General features: G+C 46.2%; 1 protein-coding gene across 3 annotated transcripts in view; it reads right to left on the bottom strand.

Annotated features, from left to right (window-relative positions):
* si:dkeyp-23e4.3 (rho GTPase-activating protein 7) overlaps nucleotides 1-19,821 on the bottom strand; it is a 98,196-nt gene that overhangs the window by 7,946 nt on the left and 70,429 nt on the right. For all 3 annotated transcript variants that reach the window (XM_060936517.1, XM_060936518.1, XM_060936519.1), the window contains 11 exons: nucleotides 17,053-17,124; nucleotides 16,874-16,955; nucleotides 16,714-16,777; nucleotides 15,325-16,589; nucleotides 15,054-15,227; nucleotides 10,608-10,767; nucleotides 10,240-10,438; nucleotides 9,871-10,084; nucleotides 3,371-3,485; nucleotides 388-579; nucleotides 66-280 (listed from right to left, as the gene is read on the bottom strand). In XM_060936517.1, the coding sequence (XP_060792500.1) occupies nucleotides 66-280; nucleotides 388-579; nucleotides 3,371-3,485; nucleotides 9,871-10,084; nucleotides 10,240-10,438; nucleotides 10,608-10,767; nucleotides 15,054-15,227; nucleotides 15,325-16,589; nucleotides 16,714-16,777; nucleotides 16,874-16,955; nucleotides 17,053-17,124 (2,752 nt within the window). The remainder of the gene's footprint in view (nucleotides 1-65; nucleotides 281-387; nucleotides 580-3,370; nucleotides 3,486-9,870; nucleotides 10,085-10,239; nucleotides 10,439-10,607; nucleotides 10,768-15,053; nucleotides 15,228-15,324; nucleotides 16,590-16,713; nucleotides 16,778-16,873; nucleotides 16,956-17,052; nucleotides 17,125-19,821) is intronic.

The raw sequence follows: 19,821 nt of genomic DNA, 5'->3' as shown, positions 1-19,821 counted from the left end.
CCAACCATGACAGCTTCGCAGTGTTGGGATTTGAACTCACAACCTTCTAAACGCTGGCTCATTACCTCAAAAGCACATGTTGCACTGGTGGTCTTGTGCCAACTGCCTGCAGGGTGAACTGGTAGATCTCAGAATCCTTGTCCAGGGTCTCCACCTCACTGTGCTGGAGGTCGCTCTGCCACTGGCTGTGTTCTCTTAGGACACGTTGAAGAACATCTTTCTGGGGAGCGTCCACTTCTACCGTCCCCCTCCACAACGGCAATGGGTAACCATCGTCCACCTGCAAGAAATGTGTCCTTGTCATACTTGTTTCTCTTTATGATTTTATTTGGAATGTGTCAGTGCTCCCATAACATGATTTCATGTTTATGACACATGACCTCTCACCTTTTTAAATGCCACATCCACATGATCAGAGGTGGAGCAGATTACCCAGCTTTTGGTCTTCTCCCTCATCTCCTTGAGGAGCTGTTGGACTGAAACATCTAGCCGGGCACGGTCTGCTAGATCGGTCTCATCCATGTTCAGGATGTCTTCATTAAAGGTGCTGGGATTCCTTTCATGCCAGTAAGGTGGCATCTGAATGAAAGTGAGATTTATTCTGATTGGTGAGTGATATTAATACTAAAACATCTGTAAAATTCAAACCTTCATGCGTGGTATTATAGATGCATGACATTTATTGGAAATGAGCTAATTATGATCATCTCATTTCACAGACACTCTTATCGAAAGAAACATACAGATTATTTTTTTTCCAGAATTAATCTTCACCATGCAAGAAGATACGTAAAAACATTCCATGCGAAGGATAAAAAAAATTCCAGACTACTTTACCTTCATTCTAATATCATAAGGTTTTATTTTTAATTAGTATTTTGGAAAAAAAATTATGGAATCCCCGAGATAATATTGAAGGTTTCATTAAAATCCTTTTGTGATGTAATTAAGGAAAAAATATAAAATTGAGTACGGTCATGGGCAGCACGGGGGTGTAGTGGTCAGCACTGTCACCTCACAGCAAGAAGGTTCTGGGTTCGAGCCCCGTGGCCGGCGAGGGCCTTTCTGTGTGGAGTTTGCATGTTCTCCCCGTGTCCGTGTGGGTTTCCTCCGGGTGCTCCGGTTTCCCCCACAGTCCAAAGACATGCAGGTTAGGTTAACTGGTGACTCTAAATTGAGCGTAGGTGTGAATGTGAGTGTGAATGGTTGTATGTCTCTGTGTGTCAGCCCTGCGATGACCTGGCGACTTGTCCAGGGTGTACCCCGCCTCTCATCTATAGTCAGCTGGGATAGGCTCCAGCTTGCCTGCGACCCTGTAGAACAGGATAAGTGGCTACACTGTAAAAAAAAAATAGTTGAGAATACTTGAAATTTCAAGGCCTGAGCCACGATGCCCCCGAGGTTATCACAATTTATCATTAAACTATACATGCCTTTTTTCATTGTTCTACACAATTACAAAACTTCAATATTGAAATAAAGTTTTTAAAACCCATGGTGTGGCTCAGGTGGATAAGGCGCCATACCATAAATCCGGGGACCCGGGTTCGATTCCGACCCGAGGTCATTTCCCTCCCTGTCCCTCTCTCCCACTCATTTCCTGTCTCTACACTGTCCTATCCAAATAAAGGTGAAAAAAGCCCCCCCCCCCCAAAAGTCTGATAACCTCAATTGCCTTTTTGTACTACTGTGAATGCCACTGTTCAGCAAAAAGAGAAATCTATGTTGGCAGAATGAGGAATTGAAAATTGACTTAATTAAGAATTCTTAATAAAGATAACAGTTTTATCATAGTTTGGATTATCATGGGCACATCATTGGCAAAACATAAAATTCTTGATGCAGACTGTTGCCTTGAAATTTCAAGTATTCTCAACTATTCTTTTTTTACAGTGTACAGACAATGGATGGATGGATGGACGGATGGAGTACGGTCACACTGTGCAAGTCAGGTAAAGGATTGATAAAATCCCTAAGCAGTTAAATTCACCATAAATCCATCATAAAGGTTCAACATTTTGGAACAATTGAATAACTGAGATTGAATAATTGGGAGGGAAGAAGAGGAGAAGGAGGACAAGGAGGAGCCCAAAAATCACACTCTTGTCCATTTTTTAAATCTTCAAGACAATACTTCCATTAAAACAAGCTGATTTAAAGATGTTCTTCCTGGAGCGCAACCAATAAAAGTCAGTCCATGAACTTTACCAAGTGTCACTGACACTCCAGTTCTCACTTTTTGGCCAACCATTCTAAAGTTTGGTGGAATAAAATGCACAAAGAAGGAAAAGGAACATACACAGAAACACCCCACACTCATTGTAAAATATTCATCTTGAATGGTTTCTGGCTGTCTGCAAGCTTGTGGTTTCTTAAGAAAGTTATCTTCTGTTTCTCCTGAGTGGCACAAAAGAGAAGTGTTCATTCTATCATCAGTAACAATCTTCTTCTTAGATCTTTTCTTCCCAATTCTATTAAAGGCTTGAACCCCCAATCCTCCAATCAGTAACCCAGAGCCGAACCCCACTAAGCTATCATTTCCCCCTTTCCAATCTCAGTGACTTTATTCAATCACGTGCATCTATGAGGTCATGTATGCAAAACATGTTGCAGACACTAAGCTTTTAACTACACTTATTCTCCTCTCCTAACAAAGTGCCTTGCACAGTAAGGTAAGACAAACAATGTCGTGCCCCCATCTTGTTGTCTGTCTGGACCTCCAGACCTGATGCCAAGTGCTGCACAAAAGTGCCGTAGACCTGATGGGTATGGAAGTTGCCCCACAGTGACAACTGACTTGCTGAGTGATGCCATCCATTGGCCATTTGAGTGGCTCTTCTGCATGCCATCTGGTGGTGTGCCATTGTCCCTGCTGGGTTCATCTGCCACATTGCACCGAAAAGCACCCTGCTGCCAGCGCCTTATTGGTGATGTATGTACTATTTAACCCACAGCTGGAACCCAGGCAGGTGCTACCACTCTGGGTCAGAGAGGACCTGGGAGCAATGGTGATTATTGGGGAAAGTGGAGTTACCCCTTACTCAAGCCATCTTGGACCTGAGACTCACCACCGGTTGCAGTTTAAAGTCATACCCAGGACTATACCTGATCTCACTAATGCTTGAGTGGAAAGCCTTCACAGAAGACAAGAGTGGAGCTTATTATCACAGCAAAGGTGGAACAAGTGAATATTAATTCCTGTGGTTTTGGAATGGGATGCATATACACTCTGGTGTCCACATACCTTTGGCCATATCATGTATGTTATGAACTTTTGATTATGAAACCAACCCTTCATTCATGCCACTGATGGAGACAAGTCACATGCATCCAAGATTTCAACTAATTCACCAGGAAAAGTGTACAGTACCTGGAACAGTCGGGTACACTCCATCACCATATGCGCCAGCCCTTGAGTAGCAGCCAGATTCTCACTCAGATCCCTCTGGTCTGGCCTTCCCAAGCTGTACTTCCTCTGGCCTGCTCTGTGTTAAAAAAAACAAAACAAAACAAAACAGGAAATGTCAAAACCATATCCCACAGCTCATACCATGACCTCGCTGTGACGCCTTGTGGAAATCCTAATTAGGAACATTCCTTCCTTCTGGCTCTGCTGGGAGAGATGACAGAGAGTGTGTGTGGAGATGATGAAAGGTTATTGTTCATCTTCATGCTTCATTTTCAAGGAACACTGTGCTGCAGTTTCTGGAGACGGTCATGTTTCTTTTTCCCCTTTAACAATCTAAAAATAAATAAATAAATATTTCGATCTAGCAGCACTTGGTGTTTAGTTACAGAAAAGATGTTTTTCTGTCATCTGACAATTTGTTGCACTCCACCCAAAATCTCAGCAGGAAGACGGAGCTGGAAAAGAGATTGCAGACTCAAAACCCTGGATGTGTTTATTCTCCGGAGCTCTAGTGGTGACGTCGTTACAATCTTGACTTCCTCTCGTTGCTTGTCATATCGTGGCCTGCCATCTCCAAACACTGCATGTCACAGAAGGAAATGCCAACATGGTGAGTTTATGTAGAGTCATCTCCAAAATTATTGGCACCCTTTGCATCCTGATTTTTTTTAAATGGTCAATGCTGGCATGCAAATTCAAATGAATTAGAACAATGTGGCAGCAGGGGCATGGTCAAGCATCGGTCTGTGAATGGAGGGCAGAGTCAGGGAAGGTAAGTGGCAGAATCACTGCACCTGAAGGGAATTAACCTGTGTTTGTGTGTCTTCCCCAGTGACCGCGCCCTATAAGAGGAGAGGGAGAGCAGAGGAAGGGAGCTCTCCTCGAATGAGAACACTTGTGTGTGTATGTGGGAGAATAAGTAAAAGCTGAAATAAAAAGGGTTTTTGCAAACTCAGTTCTGGCCTGCCGTGCTTCTGTGCTCCACCCACTTTAACTATTTCTACAGTGGTGCCGAAACCCGGGATGGAGTACAGAAGAGAACAGCCTCATGGAGTCCTCCCCCTTCAAGGACCTGGTCCATGCCCTTGCCTCGGCCCAACAGAGCCAGCACCAGGCATTGGTTGCCCTCTGGAAGGAGCAGGAACAAGCCCTGGTGCTGGCACAGCAGGAAGATCGCCAGGCGTTCCGGCACCTGCTTGCGTCGGCGGGGCCCACCATCACCACTGCCGCGGACCCTGCCCACCTCACCCTAACGAAGATGGGTCTGCATGACGACCCCGAAGCCTTCCTTGCTCTTTTTGAGCAGGCGGCAGAGGCATGCGGTTGGCTGGTGGAACAGCGCGCGGCGCGCCTCCTCCCCCTGCTAACCGGCGAGGTGCAGCTGGCCACGCTACAGCTCCCCGCCGACAGCCAGCTGGTCTACGCGGACCTCCGCAGGGCCGTCCTCCAGCGCATGGGTCGCACCCCGGAGCAGCAGCGGCAGTGCTTCCGCATGCTGCGTCTGGAGGAGGTCGGCCGGCCGTTCGCGTTTGGCCAGCAACTCTGGGATGCCTGCCGGCAGTGGCTGAGGGCCGACAACCACAACGCTGAGGGACTCATCGACCGGGTAGCCCTGGAACAATTTGTCACCTGACTTACGGAAGGAACCGCGGAGTGGGTCCAGTGCTATCGCCCAGCGTTGCTGGATCAGGCCATCGAGCTGGCGGAGGACCATATGGTGGCTGTTCCGATGGCAGTACAGCATGTCTCCTCCTCTCCCCTCTCTCTCCCTCTCTCTCTCTCCCCCCCCTTCTGTTTTTCATCCTCACCCCATTCCCCCACTGCGGAGGCGGGGGCTGGCTCCACCCCAGCCGGCCTACCGCACCCGCGGTGTCCTACTGTTTCCGACTTCCGTGTCTGTGTCTTCCCCCGCTCAGGTGAGTGAGCTCTGGAACACCGGTGCAGAGGGAAAGCCTGGGCCGGTATGCTGGCGCTGCGGGGAGCAGGGGCACCTCCAGCATTAGTGCTCGGCGATGGAGGTGGGCGCAGTGGTCCGGATCCCCAACATGCCAGGAACCACCCTCGATCGGGCCGGAGCGTATCGCATACCGGTGAGTATCCAAGGGGATACGTATCAGGCTTTGGTGGACTCCGGCTGTAATCAGACCTCAATCCACCAGAGCCTGGTGCAAGACGAGGCACTGGGGAGAGCACAATTGGTGAAGGTGTTGTGTGTGCACGGGGATGTTCACAACTACCCTTTAGTGTCGGTCCACATTCTATTTCGAGGGGAGAAATTTAGAGTAAAGGCGGCAGTTAATCCTCGCCTTACCCACTCGATAACTTTGGGGACTGATTGGCCGGGATTTGGGGAATTAATGACACATTTAGTGAAGAGTGGGGCCTGCCGTAGTTCAGCGGGGGGAGGTCCAGGTGTGGCTTTGGCAGGAACAGCTGTCACAGAGCCATCTACGTCATCACTGCGTCAGAGCGAGGAGCAGCAGGCTCCTCCTCCCTCTCTCAGGGAATCCCTCGCGGATTTCCCATTAGAGCAGTCGCAAGACGAGACTCTGCGGCATGCGTTTGACCAAGTGAGAGTAATCGATGGTCAAACACTCCAGCCAAACGCCACCCCGTCCTTCCCCTATTTTTCCATTATTAAGGATAGATTATACCGAGTGACGCAGGACACTCAGACTAAAGAACTGATAACGCAGCTTTTAATCCCAAAGAGCCACCGAGAATTTATATTCCAGGCAGCTCACTTTAATCCCATGGCCGGACACTTAGGGCAGGATAAGACACTAGCCCGAATAATGGCCCGGTTCTATTGGCCAGGGATTCGCGGTGATGTCCGTAGGTGGTGTACGGCGTGCCGCGAATGCCAGTTAGTAAATCCAGTGGCAATTCCAAAAGCGCCATTGTGCCCTCTGCCATTAATCGAGACCCCGTTCGAAAGAATTGGGATGGATCTCATTGGGCCATTAGATTGGTCAACATGAGGATATTGCTTTATTTTAGTTCTGGTGGACTATGCAATGCGATATCCAGAAGCAGTGCCTCTTCGCAATATCTCAGCACACAGTATTGCGGAAGCACTCTTCCATGTCATCTCCTGAGTCGGAATCCCCAAAGAGATTTTGACTGATCAAGGCACTACGTTTATGTCACGCACACTGTGTGAACTGTATGGGTTACTGGGAATTAAGCCGATCCGCACCAGCGTTTATCACCCACAAACGGACAGCTTAGTCGAACGGTTCAACCGCACCCTCAAGAACATAATTTGAAAATTTGTAAGCGAGGACGCACGAAGCTGGGATAAATGGCTCAAGCCCCTGTTATTCGCAGTGCGAGAGGTCCCACAAGCCTCCACAGGGCTCTCCCCATTCAAATTATTATACGGGCGTAAGCCACGCAGCATTTTAGATATGCTGCATGATAATTGGGAGGAGGGACCTTCAACAAACAAAAATGAAATTCAATACGTTATCGACCTGCATGCCAAACTCCACACACTCATGCACCTAACCCAGGAGAATTTGCGGCAGGCCCAAGAACGTCAAGTCCGTCTGTACAACAGGGGCACGTGCCTTAGGGAATTCACACTGGGAGATAAAGTACTCGTGTTGTTGCCCACGTCGAGCTCCAAATTGATCGCCAGGTGGCAAGGACCCTTTGAGGTCACAAGGCGAGTCGGGGACGTCAACTATGAGGTGAGGCAAATGGACAGGGGTGGGGCGTTACAGATTTACCACCTCAATCTGTTCAAACTTTGGAATGAGGAGGTCCCCGTGGCGTTGGTGTTGGTGGTTCCAGAGAAGGCGGAGCTGGGGCCGGAGGTTCAAAAGGGAAAATTGACATCACCCACCGCTCCGGTCCCCTGTGGAGACCACCTCTCCCCGACCCAGCTACGGAGGTAGCCCAGTTGCAAATAGAATTTTCTGATGTGTTCTCGCCCCTGCCCGACTGCACCCACCTCATAGAACACCACATTGAGATGCCCCGGGGGTAGTAGTGCGCAGCTGCCCTTACAGGCTGCCTGAACACAAGAAAAAGGTGGTTCGGGAAGAACTCGAGGCCATGCTTCAAATGGGCATCGTCGAGGAGTCCCACAGTGGCTGGAGCAGCCCGGTGGTCTTGGTTCCCAAGGCCGACGGGTCGGTCCGGTTCTGTGTGGACTATAGAAAAGTCAACGCGGTGTCTAAATTTGATGCATACCCAATGCCTCGTATTGATGAGTTGCTCGATCGACTAGGCACAGCTCGTTTTTATTCGACACTGGATTTGACAAAGGGATATTGGCAGATCCCCTTGACTCCGCTATCCCGAGAGAAAATGGCCTTTTCCACACTGTTTGGCTTACACCAGTTTGTCACACTTCATTTTGGGCTGTTTGGGGCGCCTGCTATGTTCCAGCGGCTTATGGATAGGGTCCTCCGCCCCCACACCACCTATGCGGCCACATACCTGGACAACATTATTATTTATAGTAATGACTGGCCGTGACACCTAGAACACCTAAGATCCGTCCTTAGGTCGCTGAGGCGAGCGGGTCTTACAGCCAACCCAAAGAAGTGTGCAATTGGGCGGGTGGAAGTACGGTATCTGGGCTTCCACTTGGACAATGGGCAGGTGCGTCCCCAAATCAATAAGACTGCAGCGATTGCGGCCTGCCCGAGGCCCAAGACCAAAAAGGGGGTGAGACAGTTCCTGGGGCTGGCTGGCTACTATCGTAGGTTTATACCTAATTATTCGGACGTCACCAGCCCGCTGACTGATCTCACTTAAAAGGGGGCACCAGATCCGGTCCAGTGGATGGAGCAATGCCAGCGGGCTTTCTCTGAGGTAAAGGCTGCACTGCGTAGGGGGCCACTGTTACACTCCCCTGACTTTTCTCTCCCCTTTGTTTTGTAGACGGACGCATCGGACAGAGGGCTGGGGGCTGTTCTGTCCCAGGAGGTGGAGGGGGAGGACCGTCCAGTGCTGTACATCAGCCAAAAGCTGTCAGTGCGCAAGGGCAGGTACAGCACCATAGAGAAGGAATGCCTTGCCATCAAGTGGGCGGTCCTCGCCCTCCGCTACTACCTGCTGGGGTGCCCTTTCACCCTCTGGTTGGACCACACGCCCCTGCAGTGGCTCCACCGTATGAAGGATGCCAACACGCGGATCACCCCTTGGTATCTGGCACTCCAGCCATTTAAGTTCGAGGTGGTCCACAGGCCGGGGGCACAGATGGTCGTGGCAGATTTCCTCTCCCGTCAAGGGGGGGGAGTCAGTTGCAGGCCGGATGGCTCCCCGGCCTGAGTCGGGCAGTGGGGGTATGTGGCAGCGGGGGCGTGGTCAAGTGTCGGTCTGTGAATGGAGGGCAGAGTCAGGGAAGGTAAGTGGCAGAATCACTGCACCTGACGGGAATTAACCTGTGTTTGTGTGTCTTCCCTTCTATAAGAGGAGAGGGAGAGCAGAGGAAGGGAGCTCTCCCCGAATGAGAACACTTGTGTGTGTATGTGGGAGAATAAGTAAAAGCTGAAAAGCTGAAATAAAAAGGGTTTTTGCAAACTCAGTTCTGGCCTGCCATGCTTCTGTGCTCCACCCACCTTAACTATTTCTACAAACCTCCACTAAAAGCAAGTGACCGCAAGCTGGCCTAGTGGTTCATGAGTTCTACTCATGGTTGGGTCATACCAAAGACCATCATAAAAATGGCACCTACTGCCATCTGGCAAGGCACGCTGCAATACAGATGTGAGTGGAGAGTCAGACTCTTGCAGTTATCAGAGGACTAGACCCCCATTGTAACCCTAGCTGTATAGGCAAGAGGCTGAGGGCTATGGAAGTGGAGATTGGTGCCGCCCAATGTGCCTTAAGGGCCTGGTTAGTACTGGGTCAGGGAGACTGCCTGGGAAGACCAGGTCCTGGCACAGGAAGGACTTTGACTAAAAACAAGTAATGGAAATGTAGCTTTTGTGTCACCTCAGATTTTATACCTAAACACTCAATATATATAAATGCTTCTGTTTAATTTTGTTCATAGACGTTTATAATTTTCAAGAGTTTTTAAAAATTCCTTAGAAGAAAGAAAACATCTCACATTTTTCAGTTTGAGATTAGGCTAACGAACCAGAAAGAGATGTTTTTCATTACCCTTTTTTTAATGCTGTAAGTATACAGGAAGAAAACTGATGGTTTTGGGGAAAAAACTATTTAGAAATGTTCAGGGAACAAATTTACTTTTGTCTTTCATTCCTGTTGCTCTTTTGAGTCAACACTAAAATGTACCAGATGTGGTGTTGCGCATGAGTCAATAACTGCACTCTGTTACATAAGTACTGCTTGATCATAGAAGTTAGATTTTTTTTGCAGGTGATTAATAAATCTACTGATAAAACTTTGTACTAAAATACATCTGACTTACAGAATTGCTAGATTGTCAGATAATGTCCAATATTTTAAATATATATACTAAAGAAAATATCAAAGACCTGCTGCTGGTGTTGTCTCTCTTGAGGACATTGAGATGGAAGAGAGAGGGGGCCAAGCACACAGCAATATTTGTCGGGGTCATCTGGTTTTCTTCCACACAGGCCACCACTTCATGGAGGAAGAAGAGGAGGCACTGAAGAGCTTCTCGGTTCTCATCAGGCAGGAGGAAGATGGCAGCCTGGACTGCTGCAAACTGCTGATCCTTTGGGAAATCTGTGGTGGATGAAAGGGTGACTCAGTGAAAGAAATCTGACTAGATATCCAGAAAGATAAGTGTATAAGTGTCTCAGAAAACTGAGTGAAACTTCATGCAAAACATTATATTCTTTAGGTACACTATGGAAGGAGGTCCGCTTGGGAATACCTACACTGGTAGATGTGCAGGAAACTCTCACACAGCTTGCTGGAGAAAATGGGCTCAGGTAGATCTCTGAAATATTGCTTTATCATGTCGGCTACATCGAATGCAGACTGGCCTTCAAAGGAAAAGCCATCAGGGTCAGCCTCAATCATGTCTCTTAGATACTGAATTCGAGATTTGACCCCAGACTTCCGGAAGAGGCCGACCTGTTGGACATCAATCATAAAATGTGTTAATATGATGATGATGAGGAGGAGGAGGCTTAACCATGACCATATGACCCTAGAAATAGCCTAATGCTCTTATCTACCTTTGGACTTGGTAAAAGTTTATACTTCTAGCATGACCTTCAGGAGGATATACTGAGGATCTCACCTGATCCAGGCATTCAGTCTTCAGGAACTCCATTGCTCTGAGGATGCTTGGGGGCAGAGGTTTCCCTGACCACTGAACACTCTGAAGCAAAGGTACACCAAACACCTTCCTGTTCTTCTGCTCTGAAGCATTTATCTTTCTGTAGACTTTCGGAACAGTCCTATGGTGGAAGATACATGATTTTCAGTCAGCTGCTGCATATCGAACATGACTGTGGGCTAAAAAAAAGAAAAGAAAAATGATTTCTGTTTGAAAGTCAAGAGTTTTCATTTTACATGATGTCCTTTCAAAGATCTTGAGAAGAACCTCTTATGGACTCCTTCATTAAAGCTTGTAAGTGTTCTTGTTTGACTTTTTATTTGGCTGTTCAGTGTGTTCTTCTCTACGTATGTACTTCCACTTACTCGAGGGTCTAAAGACGTGAGGATACTGTTAGTGAAGAAATAAGTTAATGGACGTTTAGTTGAGATTAGCCGTGTGCAGTAAGGGACTAAAGTTATGCAAGATTTTTTTCTTTCAGATTTCAATGTCAAGTTTGAAAAATTAAAACACTACATTAATGAACATGGGCGGCACGGTGGTGTAGTGGTTAGCGCTGTCACCTCACAGCAAGAAGGTCCAGGTTCGAGCCCCGTGGCCAGCGAGGGCCTTTCTGTGCGGAGTTTGCATGTTCTCCCCGTGTCTGCGTGGGTTTCCTCCGGGTGCTCCGGTTTCCCCCACAGTCCAAAGACATGCAGGTTAGGTTAACTGGTGACTCTAAATTGAGCGTAGGTGTGAATGTGAGTGTGAATGGTTGTCTGTGTCTATGTGTCAGCCCTGTGATGACCTGGCGACTTGTCCAGGGTGTACCCCACCTTTCGCCTGTAGTCAGCTGGGATAGGCTCCAGCTTGCCTGCGACCCTGTAGAACAGGATAAAGCGGCTACAGATAATGAGATGAGATTAATAAACATGAACGTGAGTCTCTGCACATCATGTTTACCTTTTGGTTTTATAAATTTCTACATAACTACCTGCTCAGGGTCATGGTGGTATTAATTAGCCTATGAATTTGGTTATATCTTGGGAAATCGACCAAATAAATTTCTTAGGAAATATGGCAGGTACTGTAAGTTTAAACAAAAATAGTAACATAAATAAAATAAAAGAACATCCATGCATCCTTCCATACATACATTATCTATGCCCCTTATCTGTCAGGGTTGCCGGGGGAAGCTGAAGCCAATCCCAGTTGACTTCAGGCAAGAGGAGGGGTAATAAAAGAAAAAAAAAACTCAAGACAGATATGCATGTTTGGAGCATTGAACATATACAGGTTGTGTCACTGCATTACACTACCTAATAGGAGTAATGGTTTACTCTTTTGATAAATATTGCAGTGTTTACAAAGAAGCCATGATCAATTTCAGACCTTCATTGATGGCAATTTTTGAACAGATCTGATCTGATCTGATCTGATGAAACTCCACTGCGGTGCTCACAAGCCATGCAGCTGAAGGGCCACTTCTCATTATTTCATCCAGATAAACCTTCAGAGCCATTTAAGTCTCAGATGCCAGGAAATAGGCAACCCTTCCAACAGCAAATTTACCAATTTTCATCTAATGTGGTTTCCTTTGAAATCAGAACTAGCAAAGTTTGTCATTAGACTTTCATTTCCATTTCAGCTTAACGCTCTTTAGCATCAAACTACGCATTTGAATTCAATTAAAAAGACAATATCAGTGTCCTCTTCATTCCATTATCCCAATGATGTTCCACTACCAACTAAACATGGCACAGACATCTCTTGACTTCCTGTGGCTTTATAAACTGCAGCTGATATTGCGCTTTGGAAATGAAAAGAGAGGAAGAAGGCACTGGACTGCAGCAGACAAGACTTATCTGAAATCAAGCATCATACACAGAATTGACTGTGCTGAATACTGAATGCAGTGTGTGGGGGGGGTGGGGGATGTTGGGTATGGGTAGGGAAATTAACAAGGTTATTTCTTTTGTACTTAGCTCAATGGTTGTTAAAACTAATAGACCATTACTTTTGCCTCAAAAAGTCAATTACAGTGTCCTTTTTGCCTAAAGCAATCGGTATTACTCCAGTTTCTCCAGTATTACAGCAACTTATAATGCTGAATGTTTTATTATTCCTTCATTGAATTTCCATCCATCTTAAAGCCCATGTTTACTTATTGAGCACAAAAATGCTCAAGGTTACTGATTGATGGATCGTTCTGAAACCTCATCCCGACTGAAATGTCCCTGATATGCATTTCGACAGCTTGCATGGCCTTCATATTCTGCTTACACAAAGGACCACCAGAGTAAGTTGTCTCTCTTCACAAAAGCGAAATCTTTAGGAAAATCGATCAGCAGCAGCTTGTGACTATAGCTTTCAGTGTTGCAGGATGACATTATTGATGACATAGCCTCAAACAAAATTGAGAATTCGAGAGTGTTTCACACTTATCCTATAAGCTACAATCTAGGTGCAAGTTCTACTTGCAGTTGGGTCATACAAAAGACCATCATAAAAATGGTACCTACTGCTGTCTGGCAAGGCACGCTGCAACACAGACGCGAGTGGGGAGTCAAACTCTCATGGTCACCAGAGGACTAGCCCCCCACTGTAATGCTAACTGTATAGATGAGAGGCCAAGGGCTATAGAAACAGAGATCAGCGCTGCACAAGGAGCTGATATTGGATTTTTTTTTTTTGACAATAAGTACCCAGCTTTCAGACCACGAGCTGGCCTAGTGGTTCATGTGTCCACCTCTCAACCAGGAGATTGTGATTTGTGGTCAGGTCATACCAAGATGGTACCTACTGCCTGGAAAGGCATGCTGCAATACAAATGCGAGTTGGGAGTCAAACTCTTGCAGTTACCAGAGGACCAGCCCCTCACTGTAACCCTAGCCCCGAGCCCAGAGATTGGTGCCACCTGATGTGCCTTAAGGACCTGGTTAGTACTGGGATGGGAGACTACCTGGGAAGATCAGGTCCTGGCACGGGAAGGACTTTGACTTTTGACTATCTAGGTGGTTCAGATTTGGCAACATGGCAATCCAGCATACAATCTATCAGTTCATTTTGGATGTAGATTAAAAGAGCTGGCAGTCAGCATGGGGCAAATGCAAAAGCTGTTAGCAAGAATGCAACATGCAACAGGATGTAGGGAAAAACCTGAAAGTGAAAGGAAAATGGAAAAATATGGCATCAGTCTATCAACATCTTTGAAAGCTGTCAAAAAAGTTCAAGTCCCTCCCATGCCAGGACCTGATCTTCCCAGGCAGACTCCCACCCCAGTACTAACCAGGTCCTTAAGGCACATCAGGTGGCACCAATCTCTGGGTTCAGAGCTAGGGTTACAGTGAAGGGCTGGTCCTCTGGTAACTAGGAGAGTTTGACTCCCTACTTGCATTTGTATTGCAGAGCGTCTTTCCAGATGGCAGTAGGTACAATTTTGGTATGACCTGACCACAAATCACAATCTCCTGGTTGAAAGATGGACACATGAACCACTCAGCCAGCTCATGGTCTGAAAGCTGTGCACTTATTGTCAAAAAAAAAATTCCAATATCATCTCCTTAAGTGGGCAGCACGGTGGTGTAGTGGTTAGCGCTGTCGCCTCACAGCAAGAAGGTCCTGGGTTCGAGCCCCAGGGCCGGCGAGGGCCTTTCTGTGCGGAGTTTGCATGTTCTCCCCGTGTCCGCGTGGGTTTCCTCCGGGTGCTCCGGTTTCCCCCACAGTCCAAAGACATGCAGGTTAGGTTAACTGGTGACTCTAAATTGACCGTAGGTGTGAATGTGAGTATGAATGGTTGTCTGTGTCTATGTGTCAGCCCTGTGATGACCTGGCGACTTGTCCAGGGTGTACCCCGCCTTTCGCCCGTAGTCAGCTGGGATAGGCTCCAGCTTGCCTGCGACCCTGTAGAACAGGATAAAGCGGCTAGAGATAATGAGATGAGATGAGATCTCCTTAAGTGAATCTCTTCCTCAACAATGAGTAATATTTATACTTGAATGATATTCGAGTCTCAACAAACAATGGTGTTTGTAGTGTTTGAGTGTTGTTAGTATAGTCTGGTGTTATTAACCCTCATGACGTCTTTAATAGACAGTCTCCACTAGTTTCCACCAAAGGAAACCACTTTGGTGGTCTGGAATGAAAGGAAGTAGAATGGTAAGTTATGTATGTAACTGCAGACTGAGTGGAGGACCACCAGCAATACTTGACAAGGAAACAATCAAACAGGAAAACTCCAGTAGTTCTGAAGGAAACTGCCCTGGTGGTCATCAGCTCAGTCGTAGAACCATGGTTACATATTTGTCTGGTGAATGGTGTGTTTCCATGTACAAATAATGAATGAATCTCTGAACCTGGTCTTGCTTATGCCTACGCACGTTATTAAATTTGTTCTTTTGCAGTTCCTTCATCCTCAGGTCATCTTACCAGTTCCATCCTTGCTTGCTGAAGGGTGAGTGTTTGTCCATCAGAACAGTCAGTGTGAGCAGACTCAGTCTCTGCAGCATTGAAACACATGGGGCAAGCTGGGACTCAATGGCTCGGGTGGTGGGACTATGTGATGAGAAGATCTGTTCACTGCACCAGTGAAGTTTCTGAGCACTGAAATGTACAAAACCATATGGCATTATTTGCTATTGCAATGTAGCAGATCAGATCTGTTTAAAATTTTCCAAAAGGTGGTGTAATTATCTCTTACCAAGGGAACTGATCTGTCTCTGAGATTTTGCTGCAATATTGCTTTGGGACAGTTTGGTCCGTTTCACTCTGCTCTTTGATCTCAAGGTGGATGTCAGTGAGAGAAGAAGGGGAAGGAGAGTTGGAGTGGGAGAAATCTGAATCTCCATCTTCAGGCAGTTTGTCTGTCCATGAAGTGACCAGTTGCTGTAATCCAGTAATACTTTCCATGACACTATCCAAGGCTGAAAACACATCGTCACTGATAATTTGCACATGATCTGGGACATTGTCATAAATGCTAACACGATGGTCATGTGCCACCAGAGGACTGCATGGTGGTTCTTGGTCTTTGGCTGTACTGCTCCGACATCTACGCCGATGGCATCCATGAAAGCTTCCGGTCCTCCAGTTGACAGAGGTGTAATCAACAGGTGATAGCACAGTGTTATGCAAAATCGTGGGAAAAGTGCCGGGCTTGTGACCGTGTGGAATCTCAAAGATGGTGTTACCATTAAGATTTTGTTGGTTGGGGATCTCCTGCTCACCAACACAGGCTTGTTCTTTTGCCTGTGATTGAATGTTCTGTCTTTTGCAGTTACTACGAACCTTGGTGACTGGACTGGGTGTACTTACTGCACTGCTGTTCTCTGAAGGACTGCTGCTGGAGCCATAAGGTGGTGCACAAGACACTGGGCTACATGGCTTATCCGGGAGTCCTGAAATGTTAAGATGTTGGAGCTCCTCATGCTTCACCTCCGCATGACCATCCTGTAGTATAGGACTACTTATGACTAACCGTGATTTCCCACTTTGGGCATGGGGCCGTAGGGTTGACCCTCGGAGTCGGAGCTTGTCCATCTTGCGAAGAAGGCTCTGCCCCTTCTTCATAGGAGGCTTCTCAAGGAAGCGTTCTTCAATGCTGAAGTTATGAGGCTCTCCTGGGGATGGAGGTCCACTGAAGGAGCTGTCTGGGGACAAGTGTTTGTAAGTTGAGGAGCATCTAGAGGAGCTTCGGCTTGTCTCAGGATCTTCTGAAGTTTTGAGGCTGGTACCACCGCCATCGCTGTCAGCACTGCTGGAGCTGTGCATGGAGAGAATCTCATGGTGCTCACTGCTGTCTGACAGAGAAGCCTCACAGCTTTCAGACCTTCTCAGACCTGAGATAGGGCTGTCCACAGATGGCAGAAAGTCCATACCATCTGTGCGTATCCAGCGCCTACACTTTTGGTCATAGGACCACTTCGGGCTGATGGCACAGGGCTCCACATCGTCATCGACTTCACCCTAGAGTACAAATAACAAATGAACCAATTGCATGTCAGTACATGTTGTGTTTAGGATGTAGAAAAGAAAGTTTGTTTGATGGTGTGAAGATTTATTTCCCACTCAAATTTTCTCATAAACTCACTCTGCGTTTGAATCTGCTCAGATCCAGCTTCATCTCCGCACATTTGTTTAAGGTGTTTAGTCTCCTGGGTGCAAAAGAAAGCATGAATGTGTCAGAAATGAATACTATCCACTAAATTCCCACCTCATAAAAAATGCAATCCAGAACATCATGCACTCACCTGCAGAGAGTGTCTAATGTGTCACTATCCAGGAATTCATGATCACTCTTTACCCAGTCTATGTCAATAGGAATGTGGCAAGCTGGACACCGAACAGAATTACATGTCAAACACTGTTTGCTGTTCATTTGAAAGTGTTTGTTTGTTGCTGCAATTAATTACCGCAAATCAATATTTACTTTTGAAAAGCTGTGCATACTGAGGGAAGCCGGCAGCTCGGAGCCAATCGCATGCCTCCTTTGCTTCAATTTCTAAAAAACACAAACAAATAAAGTGAGTCATTATTGATTGCTCTGATTTCACCAGGCAAACATCAGCAATGTTCCAGAACATCGTTGTCTTTCTTATGAATTTCCCCTGGATTATTGTTAAGGCGACACTGAATAATTTGCTCGTTTTGAATTCGTGATGGACGGAGAAACAGAGACAGAAGCAGCCGGATCACCTTGCCACATAACTCTGTTCATCTGCCACCCATTTACTTTCACCTTTTCTGATTCTTTCCTAACAGAGCACAGCCAGGAACAGATGGTGGAAACAAATCCTTTTTCCACACTGGCTGGTGAGCCATAAAACCTCAGCGCCTGAGGCAGGTTCTGTCTTTCCCATCGGCGACTGGAGGGTCAAGGGAAGACAGCTGGACCGGGAGCTACATAGAACAGATGGCTCCGATATGTAAACAGTCAGAGGGGTTTTTTTTTCTTTCAGCTTTCAATGCAAGAGATTTATGCAGTATCCAGAACTGTGGTGGATGTGGCTGGTGTATCTTCATGGATCTGTGTAGTTTGACCTCATCTGATCTGAACAGCTTTCATAAATGAAATGATGAAGCTTAGAGATGCCTCAGAAATTTGATGCCTCAATTAAGGACAGAATAGGGATGTGGAGCTTGGGTGTAATTAGCTATGAGGACACTGAAGTCCTCAGTGTTGAGTGGACCTCGGTGGAACCTCCTGCGTTGCATGTCCAGCTGTCAAATATGGTAAAGAATATTTAGTATGAGAAGGACACTGTATGTTTGTCCATATATATAACGTGTTTAGTGTTCAGCTTCAAGACTTTAACTTCTTGTTCAGAAGTTTCAGAAGCTATAATATTTGAGCTTTTACAAAAATGCGAGTGCTTATGTGCTTGACTGATGGTTTGTAAAATGCAAACTACCCATCACACTGCTAGTCAAATCACCTTGCTAGATGCCATAACGTTAGCCAATGTACCTTGTATTAGCTTCAGGTTATGTCTCATTTTTAGCTCATCCGGATGTAGGCCAGGCAGGATGAGCTTATGTGATCATGCGTCATCTGTCCGTCATCCTCGTCCGTCTACAATTTACAAAAGTCGCTACTCCTCCTACAGGATTGATCGGATTTCGATCAAACTCATATACAATGTTCCAAAGTTGTCAAGATGGTGGCGCCACCTGTCATATTTACAATTTTATGGGTGTCTGAAATTTTTGGGTGACTTGTCACATTAAACGCTACTCTTCGTAAACTGCTAGAATGTTTTCACTGAAACTCACCCAGAAGACTCTAAAGACATAAAGACAAGAGTTGTTTACCAGGTGGCGCCACCTGCCATGAATGAGGCTACACAGGGGTCATATGCAATTTCACAAAAATTGCTACTCCTCTCACAGGATTGATCGGATTTCAAACTCACACACAACAACAGTGGCTGGTCTGAGCTTCAGCCTCATTGAGGCAATTTTTACTGTATTTAATGTATTTTAATATAATGCTTTCTTAATAATCACTAAAGAGAAGTGTAACTGTTATGCTCTCTCTCTCTCTCTCTCTCTCTCTGAAAAGTTATCTTGGGAACTACACACAAATTATCCAGTAAATCAGATAAAACTTTGCTGACATGGGAAAAAAAGAAAGAAAAGAACATCATTGGCTCACAATGGGCTTACAGCAGAATGTTCTCATAATTTATAGTGTAAATAGTGTAATAATGATGATAATTCAAATACAACACACAAATATCATACAGAACTATAACAACATGAATAATTATTTCAAATAAGCTCATTTTTAACCCTGTTACAGAAAAGGATGGAGAAAGAGCACAAGAGACATCTCATCTCATTATCTCTAGCCGCTTTATCCTGTTCTACAGGGTCGCAGGCAAGCTGGAGCCTATCCCAGCTGACTACGGGTGAAAGGCGGGGTTCACCCTGGACAAGTCGCCAGGTCATCACAGGGCTGACACATAGACACAGACAACCATTCACATTCACACCTACGCTCAATTTAGAGTCACCAGTTAACCTAACCTGCATGTCTTTGGACTGTGGGGGAAACCGGAGCACCCGGAGGAAACCCACGCTGACATGGGGAGAACATGCAAACTCCGCACAGAAAGGCCCTCGCCGGCCACGGGGCTCGAACCCAGACCTTCTTGCTGTGAGGTGACAGCGCTAACCACTACACCACCGTGCCGCCCCCACAAGAGACATAAACTGAAATATTACTCAATAAATATTAATAATGAATTAATAAACAGTCGAGCAGCAGTCAGAGAAGTTTGTCGAATAAATATAACAAAAATGCAACCAAATGAAATTAGCTTTTGATGGTTGTACACATTTGCAATGTGTACATAATTTGCTCATCTTTTGATTCACCCTGAACTCGCTCTTGAAACTACTTTGCTTTTGTAGTAAGACTACAGTCGGAAGCTACAACTCCAGCCCCAACCCTGGAGAAAGATCTACTGTGGTCAGTCCAGTGCGTGCAAATCATATGTTCGATGGTATCACATGGCTCTCCTTTCATATAGCCACTTCCTTTTCTAAATACTCTGGGTGGCCCGACAGGAAGTTAAGCTTTTTAGGTTTTGGAAGCTGATAACAGATGTAGCATGCAATTGTACTCCTCCCAGTCTAGGATTCTTCACAAGTTTCTAAGCTTCTGAGCGGCCTGGGCATGTCTTGGCTCATGGTG

The sequence above is a fragment of the Neoarius graeffei genome, chromosome 12 (genome assembly GCF_027579695.1).
Source record: "Neoarius graeffei isolate fNeoGra1 chromosome 12, fNeoGra1.pri, whole genome shotgun sequence".
NCBI classification, from domain to species: Eukaryota; Metazoa; Chordata; class Actinopteri; order Siluriformes; family Ariidae; genus Neoarius; species Neoarius graeffei.
Note: the sequence above shows the minus strand (reverse complement) of the source record. Positions and strands in the feature narration are given on the sequence as shown.